The following is a 19819-nucleotide window of genomic DNA, read 5'->3' on the forward strand; positions in this document are numbered from 1 at the left end:
TTTCTGCTCCTTGACCTTGCAAAGTAAATACCAGAGTAACACTCACCCGCAGCACCTTTTCCCAGCACGGCAGTGTCTCTTCCCACGTCTGCAGGAAATGAATATTTGCCCGTGGAATAGGAAGCTGGTAATAATCCTTCTTCTTCCTCTCATCATAATTATCTCCTTTTGCAGCCTCTTCTACCCTGCACAGAACCAGATGCAACAGCTTTAAGCTATGCAATGGGAGGAAATCCTGGACTGGAGGAACATCAGGAAGTCTTAAGCCCCTTTTTTCACCCTGGCCCTCTCTTTCCCCATGCCACTCAACTCTTTCTCTTCCTCTCCCTTTCCTCACTTTCCCTCTCAGACTCTTTCATCTTGACTCATCCTCTCTTTATTCCTACCATGGAAATGGCACTCTATCCGAGACCTCACCACGCACATGCACCGTACCCACTGCAGAGAACACCCAAAGCAAAACACTTGCTGGAGTTAGAGCCCGAAGCCCTGTCCTCAATGCCCAGCTCTCTTTCCCAGAACCGATACAACTCAGATGACAAAGTTGGGCAGCTGTTCCCACATTCAGAGATAACACATTTTAGATTTACTGCTTTTTGCCCTCGAGGTTAACATGGAAGTCTGCTAGCTCCCACGGTGTAATACATAACAGAGGAGTCAGCTCTGACCAGCACTGTGTCCAAACAGGAGCTTCACACTTCCCCACAGCACAAACTGGTTCAGAAAGAGACTCTCAGACTTCTCCACACTAAGATCACCACCAGCTGGGAACGGGTGAACCTGCCCCATCTTTTTATAGTGCAATGGCTTGGGAAGGCTTCACAGACCTCCCTGTTGCTCTCCAGCTTCTTCTCCTCCCTCCCCTTCCCTGTATAATGTCCACATAGGGTGCACAAGAACATTTGTCCTACATTGCACAGGGATGAAATGAGAAAAGTTCAGAAATAAGTTTCAAAATCTTCTATATTTAAGGGAAAACAGCTGGCTGAACCCACAGACCAAGCACCTTGCTTGTGCTGCTCCCTCCACTTGGGTTTCAGATGGCACCACACAAAGAAATTCAGTATCTGTGTATCAGTACCCTGGGAAGACGCCTGCAGAAATGAGCTAACTGCTTTCCTACAACAGGATCTTACACAGCACATTTTCTTTTCAAAATGCAGCAGTGTCTCGGGATGGCCTTGTAACTGGAAGGTCAGCGTATTGCTGTGGTGTCTCAGCCAGATGATGCAATCAGAGGAAAGAAACTAATAAAAAATATCCAGCTATTTTGGACATATCATGAATATCTGGATAGTCTCTTTCCCATAGAGACTTGAAATGGTTTGTTATTTGAGAAAATATTTACTAACCTTGTGTTTAGGGGACTGTGTGACTAATTTTGTAGCATAGCAGCTTTCACTGTACAAACACTCTTTTCCGTGGGTTTGTGTGCATGGGGAAGTCAATATTTATGTAAAATATTTAATGAAGGTGTGCAGTCTCAGGTCTCCAGGAATATTCTCACCTGCAGAGTTCAGAGCTGCATGCGGTGTGACCAGTGGCAGAGATGATATCATTTATATGCTGGTACCACCTTGCTCTCTGCAGTGTGAACATCCTCTCTGGGAACCTGCGGCTTTATTAGCTCAATAAATAAGGCAGACAGACTGTTTTATTAGGTTCCACGGCCCTGCTGATTTTATAGCAGCTACTGCAGCAGGTATCATGACTGGATGAGTAAACTGAGGCACAAAGGCTTTTGCTCATCTGTCACATCTCCTCGTGAATGGCAGAGCCATGCACATGCCTTCACTCCACCCCTACATGACACAGGCTTCCTGGAGCAGAGGTGTAGCAATGGTTTTTATCTTCCTAGATGCATAGAGTCTGTGGCTAAGTCACACTCCCGTTAACCACCCCTTTGTGTTTTGAGGGATTACATCTCCTGCAAAAACCTTCTGGCTCCCACCAGGCAGCTGGTGCAGCTTCAGGAAGGAGGAGTTGGGCAGCTCCAGCGACGCATCAGAGCTGAGCAGAAGCATGTCGTAGACAGACAAGAGCTTCCTATGCTCCAAGAAAGCCATGTGCTGTTTGGAGAAGTGGGCCTTTGGAGACAGTGTTTCGAGGGTGATTCTGTGTCGTATTTCCCGAGGTTACATAGAGCTTGAACACAAATCAGTGCAGATCTGCACTAGGAGAAGGCTCAGACCTGTGAAGCTCAGCACATGAGCTGTCCAAGGCCATCTTTGAGAACCCCTCAACATCATCAGTATTAAAAAATAATAATACACCCTGTACTCATTCACCTTCTACACAATTCAAGTTAGTCCGATCTATGCTCCAAAAATATGATTTTTAGTTATGAAAGCTGCGTTTTTTTATGAAACACCTCTTCCAGGAGATGGAAATGTGCTGTAATGTTGAAGACAACAAAACTGATGATAAACCTGTTAGAGCAGGTAACCTCGCTTAGTCTCAGGCTCAGTCTTCTTAAAATGGTCTCCTCATCCCCTAGTGAGGGGTCAGCATTAACCAGGCAGCCAGTGACAGATCCTAACTGTTAGCTGGAGTTCATAATGCTGCCATATGACACCAGGAGGGAAGTCCTGCACTAAGAACATAAGGTAAAAGGAAGCACCCAAATCGCCTGCCTACAACCACAACTGGGGCTCAGCAAATCATTGGCATTGAGTCATTTTTCAAATATAGCCTTTCTTCCTCCATAGAGCATAGCTCAGCAACTGCCTGGGATATTGTTGCATGAAAAGGATTATTTTAGGACTGTCTTCTCCAAGAGACACAGCACAGAATACCCAGAACCAGAACTACAAAGCCCTGGTACACCTCCAGATCTGTGGGGACCACACAGCTCCTAACAGTTTAGGTGGCTACATGGGCCTCTTCTCAACTTCGCACAGCTTTATCTACACACAGCACGGAACCTGGCCGCCCTCTTCCCTCCATCCCTCCCCTCTGCTCCTCCTACACCAGCAGGTTCACAGAGATCCTTGACTGGGGCTGTTTGCACAGTTCTGTGCACTTAAAATCAAGGACTTGTAAGAATCCTTCTTATTACAAGGATTTTTCTTTTTTTTTTTTTTTGTAGCTCTGCCTTTGTACTCTTGTATCAGGTCACACAACAGGATGAAACTCCCATCAGGGGAGGAACTGTGGCTACTGTAGGCTAATCTGCTGCATACAACATGGGGGTCCCAAAGCAGGAGAGGAACCATGGCACTGTGTTATTGGGATTGCATTAGAGGAAGAAAAAGGGACAGACACTAATTAGGGGGCTAAAGGCTTCTTAAGCTCACTTGGTAAATTTGTTCCCAAGAGTCCAGTTTGATCCCAAATTCAATTAATGTGACTCTTCTAGGATCTGATCCCAAATGTCAAAAAATTCCCATTACTTCTGAAAGCTTTGGATGAGGCAAAAATTACATATTGGGATGAAAACTGGCTTAAGAACTGTCAAAGGAGGAAGAAAAGAAATACGATTAGAAAAAATAAAGGAACATTAAAATTATTTTCTTGGCCACACGTCTCCCAAAAGGCACTAAATCAGATTACAGTACAGTGGGGGATACAAAGTATATAGAAAACTTTGATAGATGTGTAATCAACTCAGTAAAATAAATGCATGTTCAGATCCTACCCACATCATTTCATTTGCGCTGGTGGTCTGGCAGAGGGAGTCTGAAGACCCCTCTGCAGCATGAAGCAATCTCATACGGCTTCTGAGTACGCAGGAGTGAGTTTAAAATGTACCTTTCACAGACACTTCCAGGCTTCTGAAAAGCAAATGCAGCACGTACACAGGCAAGATGTGATCTGAGTAAATGGAGGAAGTTTTTGCAAAATTATCTCTCCAAGGAAGCACTATGGCAGATTATTTTAAGCAAATACGTGGCCCTTGTGTGATAAGTAATCTACACTGAGAAGGCATGAAACAGAGTATTTACCTCTCTTGGATCTGAAGCTTTTGAAGCTCATCAACCACTCCACAAGGTAGCATCTCCTTGGGCAAATTGTAGCGTTGCGCCCATCTTGCCGCTGTGTTCACATCACAGTAACTCATCAGCAGCTGTATCAGATGCCCTTGAAGCCATCGATTCTCTCCAACTGTGCTCTGCAAGGAATCAAGGGTGAAGGAAGATTGTCAGTGCAATTTCCATCATGGGTGTTTCTACCCCCTCTCAGGAGACAGCATCCTCGAGGATCCTGGACAAATGCAGAAAGGAGCAAGAATCCCCCCACCGCAGGAGGGATTTTGTTCAAACCCTGTGCTGCATTTCCCTGCCAAGAGATGAAGAGCATGTATTTTAACTGAGAGCTCATCAGGGTACTTGGGTCCCCTTGACAGCATGGCTGTTTGTTCAGGGGATATCACTTTGCACGTGCAGCAAAGAGAAACCAGGGCAAAATAATGCCATTGAGCCTGACTGATAACTATTTCTTCAGATACTGATTATATTAAGCAAAATCAGAACCAGTGATCGGGTGGATCAGGATCTGCAGCTATATGGCTGTATTGCTGCTGGCTCTACCAACGAGTACTTTTCAGTGTAGTGAAATGCTCAGATACGCACTTATGCACACATGCCACCGCCATCTCTCCTTCGCTGCCCACTGAGCAGCGCTTGCATGGTCAGAGTCTGCTCCCAGGGACTGCAGGCACCTTGCTCTCTCTCCACTGCATGTACAAACACAGCCCGGCTGGGTGGTAGGCTGGGGCCATGGGGCCTCATTCCTCACATTCTTTCAGTAACTAAAAGGTGAGAAGTTGTCTTCAAAGCAGACACCCTGCACAGAGATCAGGAAACAAACCTGTTGATGGCCCCAAGGTAAAAGGGAAGGAAAAAAGAAAGCAAAAAAAGAAAAAAAGAATGACCCATCCCAGAGGTGCAGAAGGGGGTAGACTTGGAAGAAAAGCCACAGAGAAATCTGGCATCGCAGGTAGTGCACACAAGAAGCCAGCCTGCTCTTAAAACTGCTGCCTCAGCACTAAGTCTGCACCCCTGTGACTTTGCCAAACGCCAAACCACATTTCTTCTCCTGGATATGTGGAGGAATATTTTTACTGCTGCTCCAAGGAGGCTGGTGGCACAGCAAGGAACAAGTGTCAGCTGGACGGGGGTCCGGCAGCTAACCAGGGGCTCGGTTACGGGAGAAGAGCAGGAGAGGGAACCGAGGGAAGGGGCAGAGCAGGGAAGGATAAGCTATCCTGCTAACGCTGCTTGCCCTCTACTTTTCCTCCCAAATCTTTCCTCTTGGCCGTGCCAGTCCTGATACTTCGTGCATCTCCCACATCTCTGCCTCATGCAACTGAGCTCAGCCAAGCACCTAACACACGAAGGGGGTTTGAGTAACTCCTCTTGTCGCATTCGCCAAGCCACTTCTCAGAGTCCTTCTCAAAAAGAACATATTTTCTTATTAACATCACAGAGCAATTCCCTCGTCTAGCTTCCCCTGTGTCCATCCTATTGTCTTTTTGCCTTTTTTTCTAGAACACAAAGTCTTTGAGGTTGGATGTCTCTTCAGTTCACCCAGAGTCTATTCTTAATAAATCTCATTATGTCAGCTTTATTTCTGGAAATAATGAGGTGCAGATTTTTTTTTAATTTTAACGATAACAGATTTATTCCTTCAACCACAAAAACAACTCTGGAAAGAAGGTTAATCTCTCCAGAGATATTACATCTTGCATTCTGAAATGGAAAATAGCTTTGTTTGTGTTTTACTGAAAAAAAACCCCAACATTGCTATAAAGGGGAAAGGCCTCCACCGCAACAGCTTTGCAAGAAGCAAGAATGTGGAAACTTTGGCCCCAGAAGATGTGGGCACAGATGCGGAGACAAACGGTTCACTAGGGATGACATTTCATGTATTTTGTTTTCAGTAAATGAACACTTTTCAAGAGGAAACTGGCACAGTTGTTCTGATCAACATCAGCGACACCTCCGAGCAGGAAAAGATTATATATACCATGAGGCTTGTTTACATCCCTCTCTGAATTCTAGACATATCATACCTTCTTTAATCCATAGGCGCACACAAAAACTCCTGACACCACCAATAACCCATGATTAAAGCTTTCCAAAACGAGTGCTGCAGATTGCCTACCCGTAAATCCTGTTCTCACCCAGCCGAATGCTTTACAAAGCTCACAACCGCCAGCACAGAGCAACCTTAGGAATGTCCCGATCTTAACCCACAGCATCAGTGATTCCTCCGTTGTTATCAATAATTTTGGATCCAAATATCCAATATCTCCTTTGGAAGTCACCCTAGCCAACCCTAGAATTACTTTTATCTGTATGTGTTAAGTTGTATTTCTGCCCGATGCGATTCTCCGCTTTCCCTCAGTATCTTTTACCAGAGGGTGAAGTTATTCACGCCAGTGACACTGGCTATTTGCAGAGTCAGATTTTAATTGAACTTTTGAATGTCTTGGCCAGTTTCCCCTGTTCTCAAGTGCTTCCAGAATAAACAAAAAAAAAAAAATCCTGTTAGTGTAAAGAAAATGTCAAGTAGAATATTTTAGAGCCAGCAACTTTAAATGGGGAAAAAGAAACCTGGACTTTGAAAGGACAAAACCACCATAAGCAGTGGAGGACACAAACAGCATTTCTAAATTCCCCGTGGTGCTGCAGGTACTGCACAGACAGTGTGTTTAATCTTTGTTTAAAGATTCCCTGGTACATAGAATCATAGAACCGTTTTGGTTGGAAAGGACCTTTAAGATCATCGAGTCCAACCATTAACCCAGCACTGCCAAGCCCACCACTAACCCAAGTCCCTCAGCACCACATCTACATGGCTTTTAAATCCCTCTAGGGATGGGGACTCCACTACTGCCCTGGGCAGCTTGTGCCAGTGCTTGACAACCCTTTGGGTGAAACATCCTGCTGTGTTAGTTTCATTGTTACTTTATTTAATTTGTGCTTGAGATTTCTGTTTTGAAGTTAGCATTATTCGTACTATACGGAGAGATGCTGCAGTAGTCGGTCACCAGTAGTATTGGATCGAAGGGAAGTCCTTTATGCATGAGATTGGAGCTGGGACCCTCAGCACCAGCTCAGACCAGGGGCACAGCCTGTTCTGTGAGAGAAGGGGGATCCCGACTTCTGTACAGCCTACAGAGATGGCACTCAGATAAAAGATCACCCACACTCACTTCTGAACAGGGTTTCTAGTGAAAGCAGCAGGCCACTCACCCACAGCCAACGCACAAAGACAGAAGCATGAGAAAGCTGTGCTTTCTCACCACTTGAGCTGTTCTCTCGCTCACGGGCACTGGCTACTCAGATGCACTAATTTACGAACCGAAGAAGAACAACATAGCCTCCATTCATATCCCAGAAGACTGACTTTCAGATAGCAATCAGTGCGTCATTGACGGAGCCACACTTCAGTGTTCTGGAGGCCATTACCACATCAATGGCGGGGAAGTGGTCTTTCTTCTCTCTTTCAACAAAGCTTTGGCAATGTGGCTCCCTGGGGCATGCTCACACTACCTAGCTTCAGCTTTGTGAAGCAGGAGACTCGGCTTCCCAGTCTCCTCATGCAATGAGCTCTTCCCAAAGGCAATTCAGAGGAGTCTAACTTACGATATCACTTGAATGGATCAAGGCAAAGGCAACTCTTTAAAGCCAACTTGCCGCTGTATTGGGACTCCTCACAAGGAGCTTATTGTTCCCGGGCAACCTGAGTGAAGCTCTAGCTTGTGATGAGTAGCTAGGACAATTTGTGTGACGAGACGCATCTGGCTCCATTTTTCTCTCTGCAGCTCACAGTCTTGCCAACGCAATTTCTCCTTCAGAAGTCCAGACACCACTACCAAATGGCAGCAAGAAGATAAAAAACATATAGCTCATCTGTTAAAATTCACCCAGCTGACTTCCCAGCCAGCTGCATTTCAGCCAGCAAGTTGAGGGAAGTGATTACTCCTCTCTGTTCTGCACTTGTGGTACCACACCTGGACACGGTGCCCAGTTTTGGCATCCCAGTGTAAAAGAGATGCTGAAAAATAGGAGAGGGTTGAGTAAAGAGCCACTGAGATGGCTAGTGGGTTGGAGCACTTGATGTAGAAGGAGAGGCTGAGGGAGCAGGGCTTTTTCAGCCTAGGGAAGGCTGAGTTGGGGGATATGGGTGAATATAATCGCTGTCTTCAATTTTATTATGGGGGATCACCGAGAAGATAGAGTCAGATCCTTCCAGAAATTCCAGCCAAGCTTAAAGGAAAAAAAAAAGTGACAGTGAGAGAGGCTAAACACTGCAATGGGTCTAGACAGGCTGTGGAACTAGGCAGGGCCTTCTGACACCTAGCCTAAGTTGGACCTGCTTTGAGCAGGAGAGGAGAGAAGAGGCCTCCACAGGCTCTTTCAAACTGAAATTAGCCTCCGATTCTGTGATCAGCACTGCTGTGCGTTCCCCAGCACCGAGACTCGTCTCCACACAGACAGGCGGCTTCTTGCAGCGACTGCTGCTTTCAAGTTCCAAGCACCTCCGGGGCAAAGAACACCCAAGATCTCATCTACCCAGAATACAGGATGGTCCTGATCATGCTCAACAATACTACACAGACATCCAAACACATTTCCTGCATTGGGATTCCTTCCAAATTTCTGTCAGGCAGCCCCTGAGGGAAATCATTCATCTTTGCCAGATGAAGTCATCATGTCTCCAAAATCTGCTCATACTGCCACAGATTGGAGAAGGTATATAGCAGAGGTAAAGAAGGAACTCTGCTTTCAAAGTCGGATCTGAAGACAGAGTTTTGTCAAAGAATATTTAGCAAGAGCTTGAGACATTGTTTCAAACATAGCCTTGGACATCCTTCATGCAGCCTTCACCCAACTCACAGAGCCACCTAACAGATAAACTGTCTGCTGGCAATGGCTCCACTTCCCAGGGCACATGCCACTTCCGACTTCAGAGATGAAAGGCTCTGCACACAACATTTTACTTCAGTGGATCTGACACAATCGTTACCAGATTTCACTTCAGTAATTGTCCAGAACATGGATATCAATGTTTCTTGGCTGGAGGAGGCACCAGCCCAGACAGAAAATGAGGTTTAAGGGAGATGGTGTAATACTCTGCAACAACATTGCTCCTAACTGTCCCAGTGAGCAGTCAGGCACGCAACCCCCCAGGTGCTTCGGGACACGGGAGGATTTACTAAAGAGGGCACCACGATACCTCCGTAAGACAGTAAAGCTCAGCACTGACACTGACTCACATTACCCACCAGCACACAAACGCAGCCACTTAAACGCTGTCCTGAAAAAGTGGCTTTTACTGTCTGATCAGCCAGCACTGCTGTGCCTGCAGCATGGCATTACCGAACGGATCCTGTCCCTCCGCTCCTGTCACTGGGGATTTCAGACAAATCTCCCAGGAGGGAAGGCAGCCCGAGGCTGCATTGGTAGGAGGGAGTCAGCCACCAGTGTCACTTGTCTTCAGGCCACGGATCAGTCCACGGTCTTGTTTAGCAGTGTAGGCGTAGCCTGACACCTTGGGGACTTTCCCAGCGGGAAGATCAGAACTTTTCTTTTTATTTTAACCCATAATTAACTCATTTTCCTCAACGACATTCCACAACAGCTCCAGGTATGCTGATACACAAAATCAGGGTGCATTCACCTGCAATACTTGTTCTCCCCTCCAGGACTTGTTCAGGGAATGTCACAGATGTATGTCTTTAATGAGCTATAGACTCAGGCTAACACTATTAAAATAACCTTTGTCTGCAGAGAGAAATAATTGCATGCTATCCATAAAAAACAAACATACAATTCCTTAACAAATAGACTAAGATAACCTTACCCTACTTGCTTTTTAAGATATAATTTCTTTTTCCTTCACTTCAGTGTGAAGTCTGTCCTGAGGGTCTGTGCTTCTCCCCAAAATCCCTTTCTCACAGTCACTACAGAGGCGTCTTCTGAATTCTAACCTAACCCTGGTCCCAGAGTTACTGAATATTATTCATCCCAGAGATCAGCAAAGGACCAAGGACTTGTTCTGAATACATAAGCCCCACAGTTTTGATATGCTTCCAGATTTCTCACACCTCTTGGTCCCACGATGGCAGGCTGGAGATATTTGCTGGGAGCATTCCAGCACTTGGCAAGACTGAAGATGAATGAGGATGGGGAAATTGGCCAAACTCTCAGAGCACAAAGTAGTATGTTACTTATCACAGTAGCTGCTTTGTCTAAGTCCAATAACACAGTGCATTGAAGACAAACTGGCAACCCTTATCTTCCCAGTGTATTTTGAAGTAGCATTTATCTATCCGCCTTTTGTCATTATGTCACACACACACACGAACAAAGCATCGCTAATGGCAAATTGTGCTCTCCCGTTTAAGAAAGTGAAGGCTCCCATCATACACCGCACATTAGGTGACCTGCACTGCTACTGAGGTTCACTGAGCCTGGCCCTCACATGACCCAACACAACTCCTCAGGCTTACACAATTGCCAAGCACTTTCATCAACTTGCTACAAAAGTCACCATTTCATAACTCTGTTTCAGTTTGCATCTTGAAGCATGGAAGCCCGTACGAGGAAAACACGACTTTCTGCTAAGCCAGGAGGCTGCCTGAAGGATTACCATCAAACGTGATTATTCCAAACTCCAACTTAGCAGAAGTGTATGACATCCATTCATACTATAGGATCTATCTGCAGGAACTCCACTCCAGCTACAAAAGCACCGCAAGGGACCGCAGGGACAGCCGCACGCTGCCAGAGCGTGACAGCATTGCGGGTCAGGAACAGAGAATGAAAGCACTGCTTCACTACAGGGCTGCGAGGGCTGCACATGTGTCAAGAGGAAGAGCCTGCAGGAACAAAACCACTGCTGCTGTGTCTCCACTGCTGCTGCTAAATGAGCTCGCAGGGTTACACTTCATCGGTTTGTCAGGATATACGTGAGCTGAAGCCACCATGACACCTTCCCATTTGTTTTGGATGACCCTAATAACAACCCCAACGAGCCAAACCAGTATACAATTAACCCAACCAAACACTCAATGAAATGTTCCCATACCCAGTCACATACAGAGTAAGAATTTGAAAGCTCCACCTTCCTTTTTCCAAAAAGTTGTGGAATTCCAGCACATTTACTCCCCAGCGGGGCGGGAGGATTTCCTGCTCGGGTCCAGCCTGTGTCAGCTCCACACGGTCAATGCAGACTTTTCAGGAGGAAGGATCTGCAGACAGGGGAAGAGCCTCAGAAATCTCTTTCTCATTCTCTCCCTACTCCATTCTCCCTGCTTAGGTCAAATTCCAAGTTATGAGGTCAAGCAGCAAAGCAGGCATCTCCTGTTACTTAGTCCTGTCTCTGGATGTATTTTAACAGCCTTCTATAGGAGTCCTCCGATACCAGGCTGCAATGTTGCTCTGCCCACACTTATTCCTGATGTACAGCAATACCCCTCAAATCTGCACTTTTCTTGGGGAGTAGCTGCATGAAGGACTGGTCATCAAAGAGCTCCAGGTTCTCACCTGTATCACTACTTTAATTAAAATGCCTGTAATCTCTGAAGTGGAATTAACCTAAAATCTCCCGTGTTCATTGCCAAAGAACAGAAGTAGCAAGCTAATTGCTTTGCTTTTGTTTTAACTCAGCCATGAGCTTCACTGACATCAGACTTCTTGGGTCTCTTCTCCACTGCTGCTTCTAAGCAGGTTTCTGAGAGCTCCTGACCTGCCTTTGAAAGCCCTTCTCCAGGCCATGCTGGAGCTCCTCAGCAATGCTCACCGTGGGCTGTTTCATTTACCTTCCTGAGCCTTGCTGTGCCTTGTATTCACACCTAGCACTCTCCCCAGCTCTGCTCTGCTTAGGGATCTGTTCCAGCCCAGGCTTCCTTCACAATAGTTAGGAACTTGGTTTTAGGTTCCTTTCTCTCTCAGAACACGCTCATGTGGCTTTCCCAGCAGGGGACATTTTTCTATTTACTAAAGTCTTCAAAATGAATAAGCAAAAATCTTGATGACGGAATGCTTGCTCAGGAGCACTAACTCTTCCCATCATTAGTCTATGAAAAAGAGATGCCCACAGGAAAAACAGGGGTTACCACTTATTTCTATTTTACCAGGCACAAACCTCACCTGGCTCATAGTCAAAGCAGTAATAAGTATCCGCAGGATCTTTACCAAAAGCAAAGCTTGGCAGCAGATTTTTCTCTCCTTTAATCTCTTTTGGTACATTTAAACTCCTGGTGTATTTTGTTCTGAAGGAGAAATGCTTGAGAGGGTTGACTGAATGAACTCTGAAATTCACACCCTGGCATATTGGACTGATTTCCTAAATCCATAATTACGACATTCCTCAGAGATATGCATTCTTTCAGAGAGAACAAGGAAAGATTAGTTTCCTGTTTCTTCCCATTTACTTGACTTCTCTGTCAAGAGGAACTTTTTTTGTTTCTAAACAATCCTCTGTTTATGTGGTTCTCTTCTTGGCAGGGAACTGGTGAACTAATCTCGCCTAAAAGTATAATACAGCCAAACTCTCAATTGCAAATAGCCCGACCATCTTTGTGCAAGGCAGCTGATTTGCACAGGCTTTTAGAATCCAAGATCTATCTGTGGAAGCACTCAGACAGGTACCAATCGATTACAGGGGTTTAAATAATCTGGGATGATTATTGAATGACTGGGTAGTTTTACTGCTGGCTGGGTAAGAACAGAAGAGCAGATCTGTGCACGTGTGTGAATATGCACAAGGCTTTAATGTAGCCCCCTACATCTGCACATCCCCGAGCACGCAGAAACTACCACAGGGCAAGAGTATCGCGTTATCTCATGCCACAGAGCTGCAAATAAGAGCTGTCTCCCACTCACAAACAGAACACGTGCAGAGCCCTGCTGATGACCTATTTGCTTCACACTTTTAAAAAGCAGTGAACGCACCCTCTCCTTCTGTGCTAGCAGCCAAGCCCTGTGTCCATCCTCCTCTTCGCCTTTCCCTAGTTCTGCTGGAGAGGCCAACGTCAGGGCTCTTGATATGGTTCCCTTTGTCTTAGAGCAAAAGGAACACGAGGATTTTTTAAGTGAGGCTGTCCCCATTTTTTACTTTGCAGTTCACAATCCTACAGCTGATGCAGTTTGGAGTCAGTAACAGGTTTCCTGGAAATGACTGTATTAACCTCCTGACGTAGCTTTTAAGGACCTTGCATATTCCACATATTCCTATAAGGTTTTGGATTATTGTCCTTCCTATATTGTTTCCTACTTCTAAGATGCTTCTCCCCTTTGGCTGAATTAAACATGCCACCAGGGCCCATCAGTTCAGTCTAACCGCTGGCTGATGCTCTTAACTCTTTAATCTAATACTGACCTCTCAACCTACAGCCGTAAGCCAATTAGCCTCTTTTTTATACCATACCAAATCTCTTTCTGATGAAGTTGTGCTTTTGAATGAATGCCTGCTAGTGACAGAAATGTAATTCTACTGCTTAGCAGCAAGCTAGCCCTGTCTGGTTGCAGGGGGTTTAAGGTCAGAAAGCATCTCTAACATCCCAAAACAATTTAAAGGAGATTTTTTTTCCCCAGTGTGCTCTCTCCAGTTTCCTTTCTTTACTCTCCAGTACTTAATATGTCTGCACATAAAGGCTATTAGGCCACAACTTTTAAAACTGAGGTTCTGAGCTTTCAAAGGAATTACTTGTTAATACCCCACTGAAGCAGAAGACAGACACCCAGCTCCCATAAGCTTCTGCTGGATCCCCAGAAATTGGCCCTGTAGATCCACACTTCAGTAAACATGAGCTGCTTTTCCAAAGTTATTGAGCAAACACATTTTCCATCACTCCAGAGAAATTCTTGGCTGATTTTTTAAAGTGTTTTTGACATTATTGACAATTTGGTAGATAATACAGAAAACAACAGCAGTTTTTCTTAGCTTCTTTGTACCTACTGTAAAATTCCACCAGAACTCGTTAGTATGTTTGTGCTTAACCACAATTTGTTTATCTAGAAATGGCTGGATTTGTTATAAATAAAATTACCATAATTATCATTAGGCACACCAGTCCTCCAGGTCTTACAGAAAATAATCCTCTCTAAGCCATGCAGGAGGTACATGGAGGTATTTACATCTAACTGTATACATCATCCTCTGATAGACTTTTCTTTAGACAGTAAGGCACGGAACACACTGGATGCTTGGCTTTTCCCATGTATTTCTCCCACAACAGCTGTGGGTTTGTTAAATGAGAAGTTCCCATTTCTTTTAGACCAACAGTGCTAACTTCATTAGTACAGATGCATATTTTACTGCTCTCTATCCAGAAAGCAGAACGTAACTGAAGCATGACGTTATGCTTTTCCTGAGACAGTCACAGATGTGCCTGTTTTCTGCATCAGCCCTATCAGTAAGTCCTTTTGCTTCGCAACTCTGATGTTATTTCAGCTATCAATAAATGTATGACACCGTTTACAAACCAAACTGAAAAACAGAAGGAAATCTATACTTTGCCTGCTACTTTTATTGTCCAGTTTTTCCATAGTTTAATATTCCCTTAGGTACTATATACTTTTACATCACATTGTGGCTATATGTTCTCCCCAGAGACCTCCAACAAGAATAGTAAATCGAAAGAAAAAGGCACGGGGCGAAAGCAAAGGGATTGCCAAAGCCCTCCCACCACCGCTGAGTTTCTGGTCTGTCCCTGAACAGGGGACAAAACGCAGGAAGAGGAATGAAAGGAGCAATGGGAGCAACAAGTGGACACTGGGGGAAGGAGGACTGCCAGTTCTCAACTGATATAAAGCAATTCCCTCAGTCCTGGCTTCACAAGGCAGATACCAGATCTTAAACCTGTCACTGGTCCAGGTCTAAATACCATCTATTTTGCAAAAGTGAAAAGGAAAAAAAAAAAATCTCTTTTTTTAAACAGCAGCTGTTAAGAAGCTGCCTAAAGTTGTGAAAAGATAAATGCAGTTGTTTTGCAGATAGCTGAACAGGCAAACTGCGGGCAAAAGAGAGACAAGGAGTAGCTCCTGCATATTTATATACACTCCCATAGTCGGGGCTACCCGCGCTCAAGTGGGACAGCTCCTCAGCCCAAGCACCACCTCAACCCAAGCAACACTAGTAGAACCATGAAAATTTATTTCAGCTGATGATCCCTCCCCTGAGACCTTTAAGGCCAGAAGGAACAAAAACAATCACCCACTGGTTCTAATTTCCTGCTAAAAAAGAGGCCATAAATACTAGCAAGGGACTCCACACAACGGCTGGTTAAACTAGTTCTGGTTTCTACCTTCCAGGAAAACAGCCAGTCTAGATTTGACGTCTGAGTGATGAAATCCATTATATCCCTGAATAAACAGCTTGCTCGAACACAGAGCGAAAGGTAATTTGACATGCAGACTTATACCGAAAGACATGTCATTTATTAATCACCTTCTGAATATCATTCCCATTTGCGTTGTGCAGATTGCTTAATTCCCCACAGATATTAAGTTCCTCACACTATGGGGATGTTGCTGTACTCAAAACAATCTCGAGCCAATTTAAAAGTTTGCCTAAGCTCAGGAATCCTGGGGAAGGACACTAGATGTGGATATTTGCAAAGTGGCTTTTCTGACCTCTTGCCCTTATTAAAGATTCCCCAGAGCAGGATTACTGGCCAGGTGTTCTGGCCACAAAAACTTTAAAAAAAAATAATTGCATTCTGCCCTTTAAATTCCCCTTAAAAATTACGTCCTTCAGCATAACTGCTATTACATTTTATTCCAGAGGTAGTTACACTTTAATTGAGGTCAAAATGGTCGTGTACAAAAAGAGCGCACTAGGATCTTGGCATCAGTCATTGAGAATGTTTGCCATTTAGAAATTAAATGGTTAAATAAATAAGATTACATCAACTCCTTGCTGTAGTGTAAGATAATTTACACTTATTAAAGACTACGAATTGTCAAAGTTTTTCAAATGTATTTTACATAAAGGGGGGCACTTTTATACCTTCTGTTTGGGCAGATTTCTGAATATTATCTGCAAAATAGCATAACAACCCTAGAATTTTAGTGGAACTGGAGTTATACATTTGCTATGAATTACCAGCATCTCACCCCTGGTCACCCAGAGAACGAGCTGGCACAGTGTTTGATTTTCATGGTCAGAAATTTTAAAATAAATAAGTTATCTCATTGCCACAGCTGGAGAAGGAGAGGAGATTAGCTGCAACCTCTCCCAGCGCTGAACACGGTGAACAGCTGGATCCAGGGTTCATCTGCTTCATTCTCATGCAAGACCAGAGCAGACAGAATAGCTGCAAAACAGGGGCCTGAAAAAAAAACGAAGGGCCGCTTTTCCAGGCATTGTATCCCCGTACCCTTCTATCAAGTGGCACACACCGAAATGAAGGGCAGAGTGGTTGCAACCACTGGATGGCAAAAGGGCTGGCTGATGAGCTGCAGCTCATGATGAGTGCCCAAAGAACAAGGAACATCTTTTCAAACACCAGAGCTTTTTCTGAGCATTAGTTTTGGAAGGGTTTAAGATTTTTACATTTGAGAAAGTACGGAACAGTTTCCACCGTGCAAACACTAGCACATTTTGATTTTTTGATTTAGCAACAAAAGGTGCTTTGGCTCAAGGTCCATAAAAGTGGAAGTACCATTGCTACCACTTCACTGTCCCAGACACCTTGTAAAACAGGTGATTATAACACTGACAGTCCTAAATAAACTAACTGGTTTTAACCCTGCCCAACGCTTATTCTAGTTATTGCCCCAAATGAAGAGCTACATTGCTGTGCACTGGCACCCGGTTCTGCTCCACGGGAGAAGGAATTTCATAGCAGGAAGTCCAAATAAACTCACATACTTCTTGGGCCAAAGTACCCTGAGATAACATTTTAAACTGTACCAACTGGTGAGCTCTTCTGCAGTCATAGAATCACAGACTAGTTTGGGTTGGAAGGGATCTTAAAGCTCGGTGCTGCAAAATACCAGACTCTCCTATTCCCAAGCCCTCTGTTAAATCAGGAGAATTCCAGGTCACCAAAACACAGGTGTCTGGTGCTATTTGAGATGTCCTCAGGCTCCAGCTGCCACCCAAGAAGGGAGTGCTCCCTGGTAGGTCCCATGTCATATTGCCAACCTCATGCAAGTATCTCAGATGCTATCTGACATCTAAACCACTGGTACAGAGTTGCTTCTCTACTCTGCTCATCATAGATATTATTGTTCCATGTGTGTTCACTTTTTGAAAGCTTGGCACATGATTGAAAAACACCTTACATGCTTTTTAGCCTCAAAGTGATTTTGTCCTGCAGAATTTGCAGGGAAACATCAGCTTTCAATAAGCTCCTCTTGCTGCTGGCCGAGTGCTCTCTGCAGTCACTGGCAGGATGACCCTTCCTGAACACATCTCATCAGTGTCATATATCGGCTGTTCTGTGGTTGCTCGACCCAATTCTACCATCTTAATGCAGCTGATTAAAGCTACAAAAAATACGAAGCATGCAAAAATGGAAGCAGAAGGGCATGCAGCAAAGCAGTCAATTGGCTCATGCCCTGCCTCTTTTTTTCGTGCCTATCTACCATCAATATCCTACACACCTTCCCCTCTGCTTGTGAAGACAGGCACTCTCCAGCTCAGAATCAGTTAGGCAAGCTAATGAATAGCGATGCAGCTGGCACTGTGCAAGAAGAGTACTCGTCCCCTCCCTCTGCCCTCCAGGTATCTCTGCTTGGGGAAGATGACACAAACGGTAGCTCTCCTCCTGGGCTACCCAGGCTTGCCAACAGGCAGTTGTGATGCGGGCAGTTTCCCTAGGGTATGAAGACGTTTTGATCCCTTTGCTTTCCCCTCCTGCCTCCTCTGCCTGCCATCCCTGCCTGCGCAGCCAGAGCCTGGACAGCAGATTGGCATCGCGGGCGCTGGCAAGGCAGAGGGGGCAAAACCAGTTTGCTACAGGGCTGGAAACAGGTTCTGTTGGCCCCACAATTAACTACCGAGTTTCTGCCTTTTGTAGGAGCAGTCAAGATCGCACCTTCAACTCATGCCACAGGGTAGGAACAGGAAAATTCTGTACTTGTACTGCTCAGGGCGAACAAAAAGAAATACCAGCCCAGAAATGTCTATCGCCCACCATACCAAACGTGACGTGGTCAGCACCACTGAACAAGGAGAGACACCACTTTCACCAGGGCTCTCGATATCTTTAAGTCTTTTGTTATGTCTGCAGCACAGAATTAAGCAAAAATGGGCTTTAAACCCATGAAGAATTTCAACTTCTTATTCTTCACTGTGAGACAGTGGCCCGGGTTGCCCAGAGAAGCTGTGGCTGCCCCCTCCCTGGCAGTGTTCAAGGCCAGGTTGGATGGGGCTTGGAGCAACCTGGTCTGGTGGAAGGTGTCCCTGCCCATGGCAGGGGATTGGAACTAGATGGTCTTTAAGGTCCCTTCCAGCCCAAACCACTCTGTGATTCTATGGCTTAAAATTGAAAACATTATCCAAAAATTCTGACAGAGTTTGCCGCTATGGAGTCTCTTGGGAGTTTTGGTTCCCATTCCCTCAGGTGACCCAGAGGTCACACTGCATCCCATCCTCTGCTTCCTACCCAGCGCTACGTGTCTTTAATACTGCATCGCCAGGCAGAGCCTGGGAGATACAAATTGTCTGTGAGCCTGAACTAAACACATGAATGTGACGTACAACACAAACAATAACTCTCTCCAGCTCCACAAGGAGCCTAATGGATTTTTTTGGTCAAAACACGTCAGGTCATAGGTAAAGCTCTGAGTAGAAAGTTGAACCTTTCCCTCATGTAAAGCCCAATCTTTCTAAAACAATAAAGTTCCGGACAAGCTTAGTTTTTGCACTGAAAAACAAAACTTGCTCAGAGATTCCTCCATTGTAACTTCTCTTTTGTTCAGCACAGCCATGCTGCCAGCAGCGTGACGCAGAAGCCTACCTGCACATGCAATTACTTTGGTTTCCTCCAGATGCACAGGTACAGATTCTGATCGCTTTAAAGTGATGCCAAAGACAGTAATCTCTGATAGCACTGAGTCAGGACTGATAACAGGCAAGTTTAAGCACTACTCTTGTGATAATTACCTAGTTATCAAAAATATAAGTTGGCAGCATGCAGAAAATACAAAGTTTGGAATACTTTGGGAATGCAAAGATGAACTTCTACCATAGTCCATCATGCAGTCAAGCTCTGTGTAGTTCTCCAGAGAGCTGTCTTACCAGGCACCAAACAAGTGCTCTTCAGAGAGCAGATATGAATAGATGAATATGAATAGATATTCATAGAATCACAGAGTGGTTTGGGTTGGAAGGGACCTTAAAGATCCCCTAATTCCAACCCCCCTGTTACAAGCAGGGACACCTTTCCACCAGACCAGGTTGTCCAAAGCCCTGTCTAACCTGGCCTTGAACACTTCTCAAGGCTCCTGTCTCCCCAAGTGATTGACACGATCTGCAATTGTGTATAACTGGGAGGTTTTTCCCACTATCCACCATAGCATCAACAGAAACCCCTTCACTGCATACACCAAAGTACATCCAGAACTTGTGGCAAAGATGTCTGCTACAGGTTCATGGCTAATCCCATCTCAGGTCTTGATCCAGCAAGGCACCAGCGCTTGCGCTGGCCTTTAAGCTTGTGAGAACCAAAGGGAACCCTGAAAAGTTCTTTCACTGGATAAGATCACTGAGATCAAGAGGCAAGACCCCTTCCTTTCCTCACAGAATCTGGCCTCTCACATGGGTATGATAAACTACACAAAGAAGTTAAATATTCACCACTGAAAACACTCAGTAGGTTTTTAACAGTTGCCATGAAGCGCTGCTGGGCATT

At 45.0% G+C, this 19819-nt stretch overlaps 1 protein-coding gene across 6 annotated transcripts in view; it reads right to left on the reverse strand.

Moving 5' to 3' along the window:
• EXD3 (exonuclease 3'-5' domain containing 3) overlaps positions 1 to 19819 on the reverse strand; it is a 248277-nt gene that overhangs the window by 124330 nt on the left and 104128 nt on the right. For all 6 annotated transcript variants that reach the window (XM_068414141.1, XM_068414140.1, XM_068414138.1 and 3 more), the window contains 2 exons: positions 3945 to 4111; positions 47 to 185 (listed from right to left, as the gene is read on the reverse strand). In XM_068414141.1, coding sequence (XP_068270242.1) covers positions 47 to 185; positions 3945 to 4111 — 306 coding nt within the window. The remainder of the gene's footprint in view (positions 1 to 46; positions 186 to 3944; positions 4112 to 19819) is intronic.

This window comes from Nyctibius grandis, chromosome 16 (genome assembly GCF_013368605.1).
Source record: "Nyctibius grandis isolate bNycGra1 chromosome 16, bNycGra1.pri, whole genome shotgun sequence".
NCBI classification, from domain to species: Eukaryota; Metazoa; Chordata; class Aves; order Nyctibiiformes; family Nyctibiidae; genus Nyctibius; species Nyctibius grandis.